We start from the raw sequence: 16,519 nt of genomic DNA, 5'->3' as shown, positions 1-16,519 counted from the left end.
GTGTAGCTTCTCTTATGTCATATTTCGCTTCCTTCGACCTTTTATTTAAAAAACTTTTTTATGTTCTTTTTTACTTAAAACTTTCAAACTGAAAAATTTTCTTATTTTGAAGCTATAAGAACTTTTTCAAATAAAATGTATATCTTTATGTAAATTTTATATTAGAAGCCTCAAAATATAAATTTCGGCGGCGACAGATATACTTTGTTGCCAGCTGCCGGAATCAGCGGTCGGCGGGAATATATATATATCTATAATACAAAGTAGAACGATGTCTGTCTGTCCGTCTGTCTGTCTGTCCCTTAAGATCTCGGTAACCACTGAACCGATCGGATTCTACTCTTCAGGGTATCTACCTATTGGTCCTGTGGTGGTTTTAAGCTATTTTCTTGGGGGGTGGGACACCCCCAATCCCCCCAAAAACCAAAAAATCCTCCCCCCATTTTTTTTTTTTTTTTTTTGCTGAAGATTTCCTTTGTCCGTTATTCTTTTTTTGTAGAAGATTTCCTTGGTCCTTTTTTTTTGAAGGAGATTTCCATGATCCTTTACGATTTTTGCCTTAATTTTTTTTATTACCTCTTGGGGCAAAGCCCCTAGAGGCTAGGGGCGACGCCGCTAGTATATATATATTTGCTTAATTTATTTCAGTAAAATTACAAATAACATGAAATAAACTATAATATTTTTTGGATTTTTTTTATAAAATAAATACAGGAAATATATAACATTAATGAAACAATATGTATAATATTGAACACGGTAATAGTGTCTGACTGATTATGACGTAACAAAAAAAATTAGCCAATGAGAGGACACTATAAATTTTACTATTGGTCAATAGCGGCCTTTCATTGGCTAATTTTTTTTGTTACGTCATAATCAGTCAGACACTATTACTGTGTTCTATAATATTTTGTTTAGTTTTAATAGTTTAAAAAGAAATATTTACTTTATTGGAAAAAAAACAAAAATGCCTTAACAAGGATGATCCTGTCAGGTTTGTTGGTATCCTGTGACAGCCAGGGTTGAGATATTCCAAAATTCCAACACTCTGTTACGTTTTATACTCATATTTAAAAAGCCACTGAGTTCTTTCACACACAGAAAATGAGAATAAAAAAACGTAGGAAGGGCGAACGCCCCCAAGCCCCCGACTGTTTAGGGTTAAACTGCATTAATAGAAATTAATCTTACTTTTCATATTTCAGGAGATGCATATTCACACCTTGTGTGCTACAGATATAACAACAGTTCAATTTGTGTGTAACAGTGTCACTGACATGCTCATCAAAAACTTTCTTAAAGATTGTGGAATTTATTGAAATTTTATTTGTGGAAGCAGCTTATAGTGCCCAATGAAAAATGACGTCATAGAATACAAATACTGCACCAAATTTGATAAGTTAAAAAAAACGATGTTGTTAACAAATATAAATGTAGTTTTTAAAATGTTACCTGAAACCATTGGCGTATCACGATGGGGAAGTGGAAAGGGCAAGGTATGTTTTTCACACCCTTCTAGGGAATGGCTTCATGAAACCATGGGATGAAGCTTAACAAAACGGCTTGCTTCCTTAATTATTTGTCCTAAGCTAAGCCAAGTAGATATTTCAAATATAAAACAATATACAATAAGAAATTTATTTTCTTGTAAAAAGGCAAACTAAAAATAGGAATGGAATTGAGAAATTACAAGACCTCTATTGTTTAAACGACCTGACTCAAGGTCCATAAATGTACAACATTTGAACTAACTGAACAAGATAATCACAAAATTAAATTTGTGACGTGTGACTGTGCAGCTAGCCGTTTGGCCGATACCATTCTTTATACATCTAACATTACAATGGGGGCTACAGATTTCAGACTTAATCCCCAAAAAACTTTTAGTCATAACTATTTGAGAGAAAAAAAATCAAAAGTGAAAAAAACAAATCAAGTTTAGATCTAGCAAAATTTATGATATACATAAAATGATGCTGTATAGAATCAAACTTTTTATTTAAACTAAAACCTTACAGAATGCTAGATGAGATGTATTACATACACCCTTCTCTGTAAGATGTTCAACTTCATTACCAACTTCTTCTATAACCCCATTTCCTCATAATTAATTGTAATTTTATATTACAATATTCTGTTTCATCAGGGATTTCAGCCACATAAGACTTATTCATAGTTTGCCAATTTTGTCTTGTAAATAAATCATTTATCAATTTTAATAAATATATATTATTGTTTATTTTTATTTCTATACTAATGACGACGACATTTACAGCAAGGTCTTTTGAATTTTTGGTTTTGGTCATATACTAGCGGTTACTTGAGGGAGAGAGATGGGAATTGAAAGTTACCCCTATTTCAAATTTAAGTTGTAAAGAGAAAAAGTAAAAAAAATGGCGGGGTCAGTTTTGGTTAGGAGTGATTTCTCTTGAGAGGGTGGTGGAACCCCCCCTAAAAATAAACCATCCAATGACCTTTGACTGGCTAAAATTGTAAAAAAGAACCATATGGAATCAGTGATTTGCATGATCCTTCGATACACAGACAGACACATAAAAAGAGAGACGGTCTTCCTGTTACTTTTATAGACGGATAAAAGTAACAGTATGTCTTTTTGTCTGTTTGTTGCTAAAAATCTCTCTAACCGATATACATTTTTGGTTCATTTACATTGAAGATTCTTTCCAGGTTAGGTTTTTGACTATTTTGAGTGAGATTAACAGCAACCCCCAACCCCCTAAGAAAATTCGTCCGTAGTAAAGGGTCCCACAAAAAAAAACAGTATTTGAAAGCATCAGTCCCCAAATTTCAAGGTTAGTAAACACCCGAAGTTTAATTCAGCTGCAGTCACCACCAGCCGCGCAGCCTGAAATTTGCATTCAGCCGAAGCTTATTAATGTTTTCTAAAGAAGGTGTATCAACTTTTTTTTATAGCTAGCCGGTTCTTTTAGTAAGTAGTAAATGTAAAATTTTTCATAGAATTCAGATATGCAATCGGTTTTTTTTGTAGACCTCTTATTTTTAAAGTAATTTAAATTTTAAAAAAAAATAATTAAGTCGGTTTTAAGGTACTAAAACGCAACAAAATAAAAGAAGAAAATGGCCAGTAAGAACAAAAATAGTAAGATCTTTAATTTGACACCTTACTTTTAAAATTCTGTTGAGTAATTATTGAAAAAAATCTATTTTTTTAACCTCGGTTTAATAAAAACTTTAGACCTAAATATTTTCTCAAACAGACATAAAAAACATGGGTTTATATATACCTTTAGAATCAGAAAGATATTACGAATCCATTGTAAGCAAAATTGAAAAAAAGTAAAAAAATTAAAAATTAAACAAATGGCCAATTGTATTTTTTGTTCAGGCAACACTACTAAAAGAACCGGCTAGCTATAAAAAAAAGTTGATACACTTTCTTTCTACATATTCTTTTCAAAAATAAAGATTACCGTCAGAGGGTTAATTAATCATGAATCAATGTGCTGTGTGTCATGTTAATAGCCTAAAACATGAAGAGTTAAATACAAAGCTTCCGTGTCAATTATGGAGTAAATGTGCCTCCGAAAAGATAGATAAAGCATATTATTCTATGATATAGATTTATCACTTTTATGTAAAAAATTTATTTAACAAAAAATCACTAAACCTCTTAAGCAACAGAGATTTGTGCATTGATATTCCTGGCTACATTATTTACCATCATTATCTTATTTCAGGGCTATATATTAACAAAATACTATTTTTTATTTTGATTACATTTGTGCAAGCTAGATCTTTAATTTTGTGGATTTTTTGATATTGTTTAAATTAATATCTTATAAACCCTGTAAAAATTGTATGATTAACATCCATTTATGGCAGGAGATTGCCCTAAGATCTCATTGGTTGACCCCGATTTTCGGCGGCTTGTGATTGGTTGTAGAAAACACTGCTCGCCGATGGATAAAACTTCTTTGCTGACACTTGGTATGATTGAAAGGGTTGTGTAAAAAATAGATTTGGATAATCGGTGGGTACAAAACATTATTGCCTCAATTATCTGCAGCCAGTTTCTTGTTAAAACCAAGGATATGGATAAGTATAATCAGAAAAAAATGCTAGCTGAGGAGGCTACAAATTAAGAGACTTGAGTTTGTTTGAAAGGTTATATTTTTTCAAGAACTCTATCTTTGTTAACTCCGTAAAGGTTCCTTTTGATTGGTTTTCCTTTTAAAATTGAATAAAAATCACCATTTACCATGGATTTTAATAGGATGAAAGTATGACTATAATTTGATTTCTGGTTCTGGCATGGTAAGACTATAGTTAAGGAAAGAACTTTACTTTAGGACAAGCTAGGCGAGGCTACATTGGTTATTTAGTAGCACCACAGGGTCAGGGCACTGTATGTATTGGCACTTCTTAAAGTTCATCTCAGGAAAAAATACCCCCCCCCCCCCCGTATTATTAATTTATTATCATAAAGTAAGTGGGTGATTTCAGTGCTTGAAGGGCACTTAGAAAATTGCATCAAAAGTAAAGTTAAAATATCTTGACAGTTTTCCTTTTTAAAAATAATTCATCTTTTTCTGGAATCTTTACTTTTTATCAACTCAGCTCTTTTGTTTTTAGTATACTCTTCCCTTCCCATGAAGAGAGAGATTCTAGACGATTGGATTTAAATGAAAAGAAATTTTACGAGTTAGAGGTACTGGCATATTAAACAAATTTGTAATATTTATTGTACAGTTAAAATCCATGCAAATTTAACTTTACTCACACTTTATTTTCAAAATATATGGAAATTCTCGTATTTTCCTATATTTACTTATACTCATTATCTCTGAGAGATATTTAATTTCTAGCTAAAAGATAATGATAATAAATTGTTAAAAAGATAGATAGCATTTTTCGTATCTTTATATCAAAATAAAGTCTTTTAAAATTTTACTTTAAAACAAGGGCCTGTCCGACTGTACTAAAACGACATTGAATTTTTCATATTCAAATAAAATATTATTTTTTTTTTCGTAGCTTTAATTGAAATGAATTTTTTGGTTCCTTCTTTTAAAGATCTCATAAAATACAACCATTTTTGTGTTACCTTACGAATGTTTAAAACTATTTTAATATCTTAATTTGAAACTTAGCTACAAAAATTAATTATGTCCAAGGTGGTCCTTTGTTACATACAACTATATATTTACTTTAAGAGCGCAGCCACTCTATAGGCATGATAATTCTTGTTGTCTGTCAAACTGTAAAAATATTCAAAGAATCAAAGGATCGTGAAAGTCTAACATGCCCAATAAGTACTTGACGCCATTGGCTTATTTATGAGATATGCCTAATAAATCATTAAGTTGTATTTGCTTGTAAAATCTCCAAAACAGTTGGACTACTCAATAGTTTTCAGGGAAATTTATAAGTTCTTAAGCTGTGGGGCGGGTGTTGTGATCCCCTTTCCATAGAAAAAAAACCACAGAATTTTTAAAAAACAAAAATAAATATGGGAGGGAACCCTGCGTCATTTATTTGAATGAAGTCCCAAGAGGTTTGGGGTGAAGAAACTAGACTTTTTAAGATACTGTTTATTTAATACTATTTTCTTATTTTATTTCTTGAATACCCATGAAAATAATAATCCTTGTCATTTTAAACTCTTAAACCAAAAAACTTATCATTATAAGATGAAATAACTTATAACTCGCGGCAAAATTGTACAATTGTATGTCTACATACCTCTCCTATATTCTACCCCAGCAAATTAACAAATTTTATTAAGATTAAAACTTATTTTTTTTATAATAATTGTTCATATTTTGCTTGCGTATAAATGGCCCAGGGCCAGGCAAAAATTTAGCTACATTTTTTCAAGAGTTGTTTGATTAACAGCATGTCACAGTACGATTTAAGTCTAATATAAAAAGCTTTTGGGCAGTGTAGCTTCTAAACTATGGACTTTAGAAACAGCTTATGTTTCGTTATGTGGCTAAATTGCGGGTTTTTGAGAAAATAATTATGTCCATAATAGCATATAGCACGGACACAACACTATTCCCACACAAATACAACCATCATTGCACATAAACATTTCAAATATTTTAATTCTTATATTCAATTTGAGGTTTTATTTAATTTCAGGCTTTTGATATTCAAAGCAAAGATTTTCTTGAATTATTGATGGTTGTCAAATAAGCCGTGATCACCAGCCACGCCTGTAGCTGCGCGGTTGGTGGCTGAATAAAAGGTTGTGGCTTATGGTAGCTTCGGCCGAGAGTGGCTAAGGATGGCTTACGCATAGTGTAGCTGTAGTTAAGAGTAGCTGATATTAACTCTGAGCTGCTCAGCTGTCTCGAGCAGTTACGACAGCTACGTCATTTTTGTCTGACATGAAGTGACTGAGGCAGAGGCTTTCTGGGTGACTTAGCAAATTACTTTGCTGACAGTATGGATTATTTCGTCGCTTTAAACTTATTTAATTCTTGATTAAGTTATAGAAAATAACATAATTGATAATGTGGCGGCGGAGCTGGGTGGGCGTATGGCGCCGCTGGAGGCGAAGGTTCAGGAAATTAAGGATAATGTTGATACTAACAGTGCTGCGGTTACAGGATTAGCTAACAGTATGGACGATTTTGAAGCTCGAACTGCTAATGAAAAATTTTGTTTCCTTGAACAAGAAAGTTTGGTGGTGTTGCCATCACTTTCTATGGACGATTTCAAAGCTCCAATTGCTAATGAAAAATTTTGTTTCCTTGAACAAGAAAGTTTGGTGGTGTTGCCAAACAGGTTAGGGGGGGGAGAGTGTATAGGTGGAGAGGACCAGGTAACAGTCAAGGAGATGGTGAACCAGGTCGAACCTCTGGAGGAGGAGAGACATGTGATGCTGGACCAGGTCGAATTCCTGGACCAGTTATGCTTGAAGAATGGAGAGATGGTGAACCAGGTCGAACCCCTGGTGAAGGAGAGATATGTGATGGTTAAGAACACCATGTCACCATTCTGTCCATTGAAGGACACCACGACACCATCCTGTCTAGTGAAGGACAACATGTGGGTGGAGGACACCAACATAATGTCCAGGGAAAGATATGTGCCGCCCTGGACATGTACTATGTTGGTGGAGGACACCATGAAAGGGGAAAAGGTGCCGCCCTGGACATTGCAGGACAACATGTGGGTGGAGGACACCAACATAATGTCCAGGGAAAGATATGTGCCGCCCTGGACATGTACTATGTTGGTGGAGGACACCATGAAAGGGGAAAAGGTGCCGCCCTGGACATGTATCAGCAGGGAGAGAAGGATAGACATGTGTTGTTAAAAAATACATCCTTTTATAGTTTGTTTTTACAGGGAGACGAGGACAGTTGAGTATTGTTAAAAATTGTTAAAAATGTCTCTCTACAGTTTATTCCTTTCTACAATTTGCAGGGAAGCAAGGATTACATGTATTGTAAACAAGGACAGACGTATATTGTTAGACATGTATTTCTTCATTCAGGACAGACGTGTATTGATTAAACGAGTATTTCTTTCTACAATTTGCAGGGAAGAAGGATTTTCTCTACAGTTTTGGATTGTATCAGCAGGATATACATGTACTACGGCGATTTGACGGCGGTGTGGCGGCGATCGATTTTTGTAGTTTTGCAATTAAGATATCTATAATTGAATAAGTTTTGTATCTGATAGATTTGACGGCTTATAAAAATGTATAGAAGTTGTGCTTCTGGAAGTATTTTTATTGAGGAAATAAAACTCATTATTTGTGGAGCAACTTTTTCTATAATGAACGAAAATTTATCTGCTATTGTTATATCCATGTATATTACTGATCTAACTTGGAGATGTTATGTTACAAATCATATAGATTATTTGTGGAACAACTTTTTCTAGAATGAACGAAAATTTATCTGCTATTGTTATATCCCTGTATATTACTGATCTTACTCGATTTTTTGGGAATGAACGTCAATTTATTTTCCATTGTTGTATCCATTGCTAATCAATGTAGATCTCTGATATTATTCGAATTAGTGGGATAAATGTTAATTTATCTGCCATTGTGGTGTCCATGCACAAGGTTAGAATTTATAACATATAATTTGGAAAGCGCTGACATTGTTTAAATAATAAGGAGAGAAACGAAGCAACTCTATAAAGTTTGTGATGGAAAATAATTTGATTTATGGTAATTATTTGAATTCTGGAAATATAACATTTTGTTAACTATTGAATACGAGTTTATGAGATTATGTTATTATGAAAATCAAAATATATGCATTTATTTTTTTTTGTTTTGTTACACTGGAATTGGATATTTGGATATATTTATTTTTGTTTCAGACTATTGTGGTGTCTAACAGAGATAAGAATAATAAAAAAAATTGAAGATGGATTAATTTCAACGAAAATAGGAATACAATTTTGTAAAATTGTTAATGGAAGAAAATTGATTTTATTAAATGTTAAAATCGTGATTTTATGAAAATTGGATAAAAATTTGAAATTAGATACTTTAAAAGGTATTAGAATTTTGATGAAAGGCTGTAAATTGTTTTAAAAGTTGAGTCAGTTATTATGGTTCTAAGTATTTAATTTTAAAACAATTATATTGCGGTTTATGTATAAATAAGAGTAAAGCTACTCTTAAGTTTATATGTATGGAAACAAAATATTTTGAATATGGTTAAAATGTGCTATGAATAATAACGATTGTACTTGCGTGAAGATAGATATGTGATCTTTGATCTGTGATATATTATTCATAGTACGAAATTTCTATTATAGATAGAACAGAAATTTTGTTTGTTTTGTTTTTGAATTTACGTTGATTTGGATTGATACATACTTGTCATCATGATCAGTAGAATGTGATATTTGATTGGTGGGCGGAATTTTTGTGGATTTAACTAGATTTATTTTAAACAATTAAATGGCGATTTAAGATTGGAATGCATAACTCAGCAAAAATTTTTAATGAAGCAAAAATTGTTATTCAGTATTTGATTATGATGTGAGAAAGAGAGAGAGAGAGAGAGTGAGTGAGAGATATGTGTGTAGAATTGGATTGTACAATGGACATATTATATGTGGATTAAATATGATATGTGTGCAGAATTGAAATGGACATATTATATATATATGAATAAATTATCGGAAATATTTGTATAGTAGGAAATGAATGTTATTGGAAATATTTGTATGGAGAGAAGAGAAAACTTGTTGATGTGTGTACAATGGATATATTATTTATGGATTTAGAGAAAACTTGTTGATGTGTGTACAATGGATATATTATTTATGGATGTTTGTTGAAAATAAAACTTTGTGCAAGTTTTGACAATAGATCTATTATATATAGGATTGTGTAGGGAAGAGATGTCTATTGTGTATATCTATATCCAATGATGGGTGATGCAATATAGATTAATACTAAATGTGTTGTTTAGACTTGGTGGTTAAATGTGCAAGTTTAGTTTGACTTATATATGACTTCTATTGTAATTGAAACGTTTTCGGATATGATGTATAAAAACAAAGATGACAGCATCCGTAAAAACGAAGCAATGGAATGGCAGGACAAATGGACATCAACACTTGTGTAGTGTCAAAATTAAATAATCAGAATATACGCGTATAAGATTCAATGCAAAATTGTAAGCAAATTTGTTTGTAATAAACAAGGAAGACAACATTAATAAAAGCGAAGTATTGAATGGTAGGACAAACGAACATCAACACTTGCATAGTGTCAGAACTGAATAATTTTTGTAAAAAACAAGGAAGACAACATTAACAAAAGCGAAGCATTGAATGGTAGGACAAACGAACATCAACACTTGTATAGTGTCAAAACTGAGAAAATAAGTGTATAAGAGTCGATGTAAAATTGTAAGTAAATTTGTTAAAAAAGAACTGATTGATACAGATTGATGTTTTACTTACATTTTATGAACTTGCTTATAGAGTGGCTTCGCTTGTAAACCGCTTAACACGTAGCACATCTACTTGTCGTTGGGTAGGTGATAGGTTTAAATCTCGGTCTGACACTGAGTCATAACTAACAAAGTTAAAAATGGTTCTCACTGCTACTATATCAGATACTTGAAGTAAATGAAGTAAATAGTTAGAAGTAAATAGTTAGAGTGAGGGAATGCCTTGGGCTAAAACAGGCGCAATTCAATACCATGCACAGTTAAAATTTCTCGAAAAAGGTTGTGCATCTCAGAGTGTTGGTTGTCTGAAGGGTGATTGGATGCTTGACACTGTAATCATAAAATATTGTACTTTGTTGTCCCAGAAATCAATATACATCAAAACAATCAGATAAATAGATCATATGAAATTATTGACACCGCAATCATAAAGTATTGTGCTTTGTTGTCCCAGGAATCAATACACCGAATCAATCGGATAATTAGATCATATAAAATTATTGGATAATTAGATATTTTAACTGTTTCGATTATAATGTTGAATTTTGTTGTTCTCGGAATTAGTATACAATCGGATAATTAGATCATATAGAAATTTGTGGTCAAATCAACATGTTTACAAATGGAAGTACGGACGTCATAGAAATGATTATAGTGTTGCTACGTTTTCTAAATTGTACCTATCTGCTGCAGAAATCACCATGTAAAGTTCGAAATACAAAAAGTAGATAGATGTAAAGTATGGATGGGCGGACCGAATCTAATTATAGAAAAAAACAAATATATCAATAACACAGGGTGGTGAATCAAAATGGTCGTATGGATGGGCGGACCAAACCTAATTATAGGAGAAGCAATTATACAAATAACACAGGGTGGTGAATCAAATTGCACTCAAACTTGAAATTGAAACATTATGTGTTGCTCAATTTTGGATGAATCAAATTAAAGTGAATAGATGTGGGCGGATTTCAATCTATTTAAAAACTTGGAATATAATGAACGTATTGCGAAAGTTTTGGTGGATCAGAATAAAATGGAAGAATATTGAGGGGCGGATTGAAATCTACTAAAACTTGGAATTATAATGGATGTGTTAAGTTTTTGTTTAAGCTTAAATTTTATTAAGGACACTCGATATAGAATAGTATATATTGCGATTTAGTGATGTTGATTCAGCAAAATTATTTATGAAGCTTAGAATTTCATGAAGCAAAATTGTTATAATGCATTAGATATTTGAGTGGAGCTGTCTCTCTTCATGGAGAAGGGGGGTGGGCAATAATTTGGCAAGGAAAGTTTGCACTGTCTCTCGGAGTTGGTATGCGCAAGATGGGGTGGTGCAGAGAGGTAGCAGCAATGATGAGCAGGAGTTGGGCGTTGTATGCGCAAAAGTTGAGCTGCGCAAGAAAGTGCTCTCAGGTATAGAGAAAAATAGTTAGTTGTGCTTCAACTTTCAAGATTCTAATACATAAAAATAGTTGTGGATGATATAAGTTATTATTCAGATATTTCATTGAATAATTAGGTAAATTTTTTACTGTATTAGACTAATATATTGTATTAAGAATTATTTTCATGTTGCTCGATTATTGACAAACATTTGATTAATATTATATTTCTTAATACATTTTTAAGAAGACATGTTGAAATTTTATTTGTTAGTGATAACATTTAAGTATGGCATCTAAAATAATTGTATTATGTTTTAGATTGGTCGAAAAGAGGAGTAGTTGTGGTGGTTGAGATACAGTATTACCTGTTGGTGAGTTTTAGTTTGTTAAGATTTTAATGATGTTCAATATTGATATACATTTGATTAATGTTATATATACTAATACATGTTAAAGAAATTATTTTATTTTATTGAGTGAAAATAAAATATGTATTAAATAAGTTTTGGCATCTAAAATGATTGTATTTTGTTTTAGATCGGCCGCAAGAGAAGTAGTTGGTGGTGACTGAAATTTAGTTTTGAATTTGGCCATTGTTTTGTGTTGACATTGATATTATTTGAGAGTGGAGGCTGGTACATGATACACTTTGATCTGACCGATTATATGTTGAATTAAATGTTGGTGGAGAGAGAGTGGAGGCACATGATACACTTTGCTCTGACCGATTATATGTTGAATTTTATTAAAGGAGCGTTATTTATGATTGTTTAGTGATTGGGTCAGTAATATTGTGAAACATGCTATTGCTGCTGGAGAATCTGTTTATAGATTAGATGTGAAGTCTGTTGAAGTTCAGAATGCTAAACAGGAAGCTAAACAGGAAGCTAAACAGGATTGTTTAGTGATTGGGTCAGTAATATTGTGAAACATGCTATTGCTGCTGGAGAATCTGTTTATAGGTTAGATGTGAAGTCTGTTGAAGTTCAGAATGCTAAACAGGAAGCTAAACAGGAAGCTAAACAGGATGCTAAAACTGCTCTCAATAATGCGGTCAAGAAGCTTGGAGTATCACCAGGAAGGTAGATATCAAGTTCAAGGTTCCTGTATTCTCTGGCAACTATAAGGAGATTTAGTGATCATGAAAAGTACCTGAAGCTAACAACTGAGTGCTTGCACAAAACTCCAAAGGAAGCCTGTGCTGGATTGACAACATATTTGGAATGTATGGAGCTGCTGGAGTTTATGGATTTACTAATATTCTGTCTATTGTGCAACAGAATATGTTTCCTCATGATGTACTAGAGCTGATGATGTTACAGATTAAATACTTGCAAACAATGATTGATGAAGCTATCTTTGAGCTTGAATATGATATCTTGCAAACAATGATTGATGAAGCTATCTTTGAGCTTGAATATGATATCTCTATATATGGGAAGACTATTACTGATCTTGGCAAGAAGAGTCTTAAATCAACCAGTAGTGGCAAATCATATGCAACTAATGATAGTACTGGTGATAGTGATGATCATAATCCTACTGAAGCAAGTCAATCTGTTGGTACTGGTGATAGTGATAATCATAATACTACTGAAGCAAGTCAATCTGTTGATACTGTTGTTGCAACCCTTTCTCAACCTGTTATAAGTACTCCAATCAACAGTCCAACTGCTGCCAAGGAGAAGAAAAGTAATTTAGATTTATAGATTGCTAGATTTATAATAACTGTTGAAAAGTTTTGAAGACTTGGAGGTGTTAAATTTAAGCATTTAAGCAACAGTTGTGGATAATAAGACGTCGGAGAGTAGTTTTGAAGCTTAATTTGAAAATTGAGGATTCGTATGTCAAGGATAATGAAATAACATTGAGTTAAATGAAATATGTTGATATTGTAACATTTTGAACAGATGTGCACAGTGTGCCAGAATAACGTAAATAAATGCACAGTGAGTCAGGTAGATACAAAGAGCTAAACGAATTATGTTGATATTTATTTTGAACAGATGTGCACAGTGTGTCAGGATGATGCAAATAAATGCACAGTGAGTCAGGTAGCTACAAAGAGATGTATTTACAGTTGTCAAAATGAGAAGTATTTAGTTGATAGATAATGATATACAGAGATATACACCATGGGCTAGAAGCTATTGTGAAGTTGTGCAGAATTTTAAAATAGCATGCATTGTATCTTAAATATATTTATGACTGATAAAACGGATATTTGTAAGTTGTTAATACAGTGGGCAGTCAAAGTATAATGCTGGTTAGTGAAATTTTAGCTGTTCTAAAGAAGGCGGGGCTTAAAGATGATGTGGCTGTTGTAGATTTGACTGCCAGGTTGGATATCTTACTTGTCAATAGCTGGTGTTTTTGTCGATAGTTAGTATTGAAAAACAAAATGGATCAGATTTCGAATCAATCTATGGCGAAGGTTTTGGTTGCTTTTGTTCGGCTGCAGTTTTCTCTGTGTTTTTTGTTTCTGTTCATTGTTTTCAACGTTATCATTGGTTGGAGTGTCGACAGTAGCATCATTGTTATAACGAAAATCATTGGCAGTTTCTGTATTTTGAATGACATGTTGATTTTTGGATTCTAACAGAGATGTTAATAGCAGTTATTGTGGTTGTCATTATTAGGCTTAAGTCATGCCTGACTATGCAATAGATATAATCTCCTGGATGATAAATGTGAACAGCAGTTCTGATTTTTGACCTGAGACCTCAAACATTTGGCAGGTTTGGCTACTAGAATGGTTGAGTTAGATGCTCGGTTGGCTAACCTGCAGGATCAGCAACGTATTTTGAATCAGGAAAGGGTGAATTTTGGGAAGTAGCTAGAGTCGATGCTAGAAAGGATTCGATTCCAATTTTTTGAAGAGATTGGAGGCTTCTTGTGGTGGAGGTGAATGGCTGTTGTGTTGTTTGAGAAAATCACAGTTGCTAAGTGGAAACCAGTTTATAACTAAGTTTATAACTAAGCTAAGGTCAACTGGTATGGTTATATCGTTTGTGGTGTTGTAGCATTGGTATGGTTATGTCATTTGTGAGATGATTGATGGATTGATGGATAATGATGGATTGATGGATATGAATGATACTACTATTATCAAGAAAAATTTGGCAAAAGAAAATGAATATTATGATCAATGATTATGAATAATTATAGTTTTATGTGTGTTAATTCATATTTTATTTTATTGTATGTATTAAATATTTGTTGAGGCAGTAGTAGTCTCGAAAAGGTTCAAAATTAATGTTTTATATTAATGCTCTATAATGCCATGTTTTAAATCTGATGGTTATATGTTAATCAGTGTTTTTTTTTTATATCATGCATTTATAATAACTATGTTAATCAATGTTTTGTATGTTAATCAATGCATTATATGTTAATCAATGCATTTTCAGTGATTATATATTAATCAATGTTTTTTTTTTAAAAAAATATTAAAAAGAAACAAAAAAAAAAAAACACATAAAGAAAAAAGGAATATATAAAAAAAAAAAAAAAAAACACAAAAGAGTTCTAAGGAACCAAAATAATAAAAAAAAATGTATATGAAGTGTTTAAAGATCTGGAAATAAAATAAAAAAAAATAAAATAAAAAATATGGCAGGTGTCATACCAGATCAATTATTATCTATTTAATAAGCATTCAATGCTACTTATAATATATATATGTCAATTAACATGTAATAAACATATTGTTATATTCAATCTGAAATATTACAGTTTTGAAATCCATGTTCATGTTAAAGCCAGGGAGAAATGTGATGTATAGTCCCTTTCTTCCTGACTTGAGAGCAATGTATGTATTTTGTATATTAGCTTTTAGTTCTTGTGTCAACCGTTTCGGAGCAAGTCATTGCTCTGCAACTCGGCACGATCATAAAAGTGAATACTTGCTATTATAATTAATATTATTATTGTATGTTTAACTTGTCTTGAATTAATACACTTTATTAGAATATTTAGCTGTTTGTTCTTGCTATTACTACACGTCAGTGTCTTAACTTTACCACCATTAATTTAAAACTACATTTTGATGGTCTTGGGGTCTTATCTCTTAAGATCCCTGTATAAACTAGATATATTTCTTGTGTAAATTAACAACGAACATGTATTGTATATTGTACGATACATAAGAATTGATTTCTACAAAATCTAAATTAGAAAGATCTTATCTTATTATAGAAATATAGCAAGGCCTCAGGCAATAACACATTCAGATATACTGTATTGTATAGTATTGTACAATAAATATTATGCCCTGAATTTGAGTAGCAAAACTTCTCTATATAATAGAGATAAAGTACTGGTTAAATACTTGTTGAAAAAGGTATTCTAAAATTGAGATTAAAAATCAAAAGACAAGATTTAGAAATAATTTAAATCACGTGAATGCAATAATGTACACTAGCAGCTGAGCCCTCAGCATCTAAGAACATTGTATTCAATAAGGAAGCAGCCTAAAACCATCCTAGAAACAATGTATTTTATAGAGCGTTCTAATATACAAGAACTCAATGAGTTCAGTTCTTATTAAAATCTTAGGCTTCAGACAAAATAAAACTTTATATATAGTAGGATATTCTTTTAGAATGAATAGAATTTATTATATTATAAATTTTAATTATTAGTTTTTAAAAAATAGGCATAATAGACTGATAAAACTTGATAACAGAGTATAGACTGTTCTACTATAAAGAACATTTTTTTTTTTTTTTTTTTTTATTAGGGGCTTCACTTCCAGCCTCAAGTAAATCTGTTCTTTGAGAGTGGCGGCAATCATCTTGGTAAGGTGGTTAACTAACAATCGTCCTATGAACAATTTTAAGTCTTCTGTTTTGCGAAATTAAAAACCTTTGCACTATGACTCTAATTTTCTCTGTTCCCTTAATGCTCAAACATGATAGATAATAGCATATTTCTATAGTTAATAATTATGATAACATTACAGTACAATTAAAATCAATGTTGACCTGATATTCTGATGTTTGACAACAGAAAATAATAACTATAGAAAGCGCCAAATGTTTATCTGAAGTGCTTCCGCTATCCACTATATCTTATCCAAAAAGAAAATTTTTGTTTTAAATGGTGGATTTTAAAATATAATACTAGATTTAGCAGAATAGTATAATATATATTATATAATTATATTTTTTGCAAAGCATATATTATATGCTTTGC

General features: G+C 31.8%; 2 protein-coding genes across 3 annotated transcripts in view; both read left to right on the top strand.

Annotated features, from left to right (window-relative positions):
• LOC145312479 (guanine nucleotide-binding protein G(i) subunit alpha-3-like) overlaps positions 1-1,908 on the top strand; it is a 47,332-nt gene extending 45,424 nt beyond the window's left edge. The window contains exon 12 of the mRNA XM_080151737.1: positions 1,209-1,908. Within this exon, the coding sequence (XP_080007863.1) occupies positions 1,209-1,322 (114 nt within the window). The 3' untranslated portion in view covers positions 1,323-1,908. The remainder of the gene's footprint in view (positions 1-1,208) is intronic.
• A 9,262-nt stretch (positions 1,909-11,170) lies between these two features.
• Positions 11,171-13,175, top strand: LOC145307232 (uncharacterized). 2 transcript variants are annotated; one of them, XM_080149614.1, is made up of 3 exons: positions 11,171-11,351; positions 11,642-11,694; positions 11,861-13,175. In XM_080149614.1, the coding sequence occupies exon 3, from the start codon at positions 12,547-12,549 to the stop codon at positions 13,030-13,032; it is 486 nt and encodes a 161-aa protein (XP_080005740.1). In that variant the 5' UTR covers positions 11,171-11,351; positions 11,642-11,694; positions 11,861-12,546; the 3' UTR covers positions 13,033-13,175. The 2 variants fall into 2 exon arrangements, with proteins under 2 accessions (XP_080005740.1, XP_080005736.1); XM_080149610.1 differs by having other exon boundaries at positions 11,298-11,457.
• Positions 13,176-16,519: the final 3,344 nt, after the last annotated feature.

Source organism: Acartia tonsa, chromosome 2 (genome assembly GCF_053477335.1).
Source record: "Acartia tonsa isolate MP-2025a chromosome 2, ASM5347733v1, whole genome shotgun sequence".
NCBI classification, from domain to species: Eukaryota; Metazoa; Arthropoda; class Copepoda; order Calanoida; family Acartiidae; genus Acartia; species Acartia tonsa.
This window is presented reverse-complemented; position numbering and strand designations above follow the sequence as displayed.

Coding starts and splice junctions, on each gene's coding strand:
- LOC145307232 (XM_080149614.1), top strand. CDS start 12,547: ATGTATGGAGCTGCTGGAGTTTATGGATTTACTAATATTCTGTCTATT.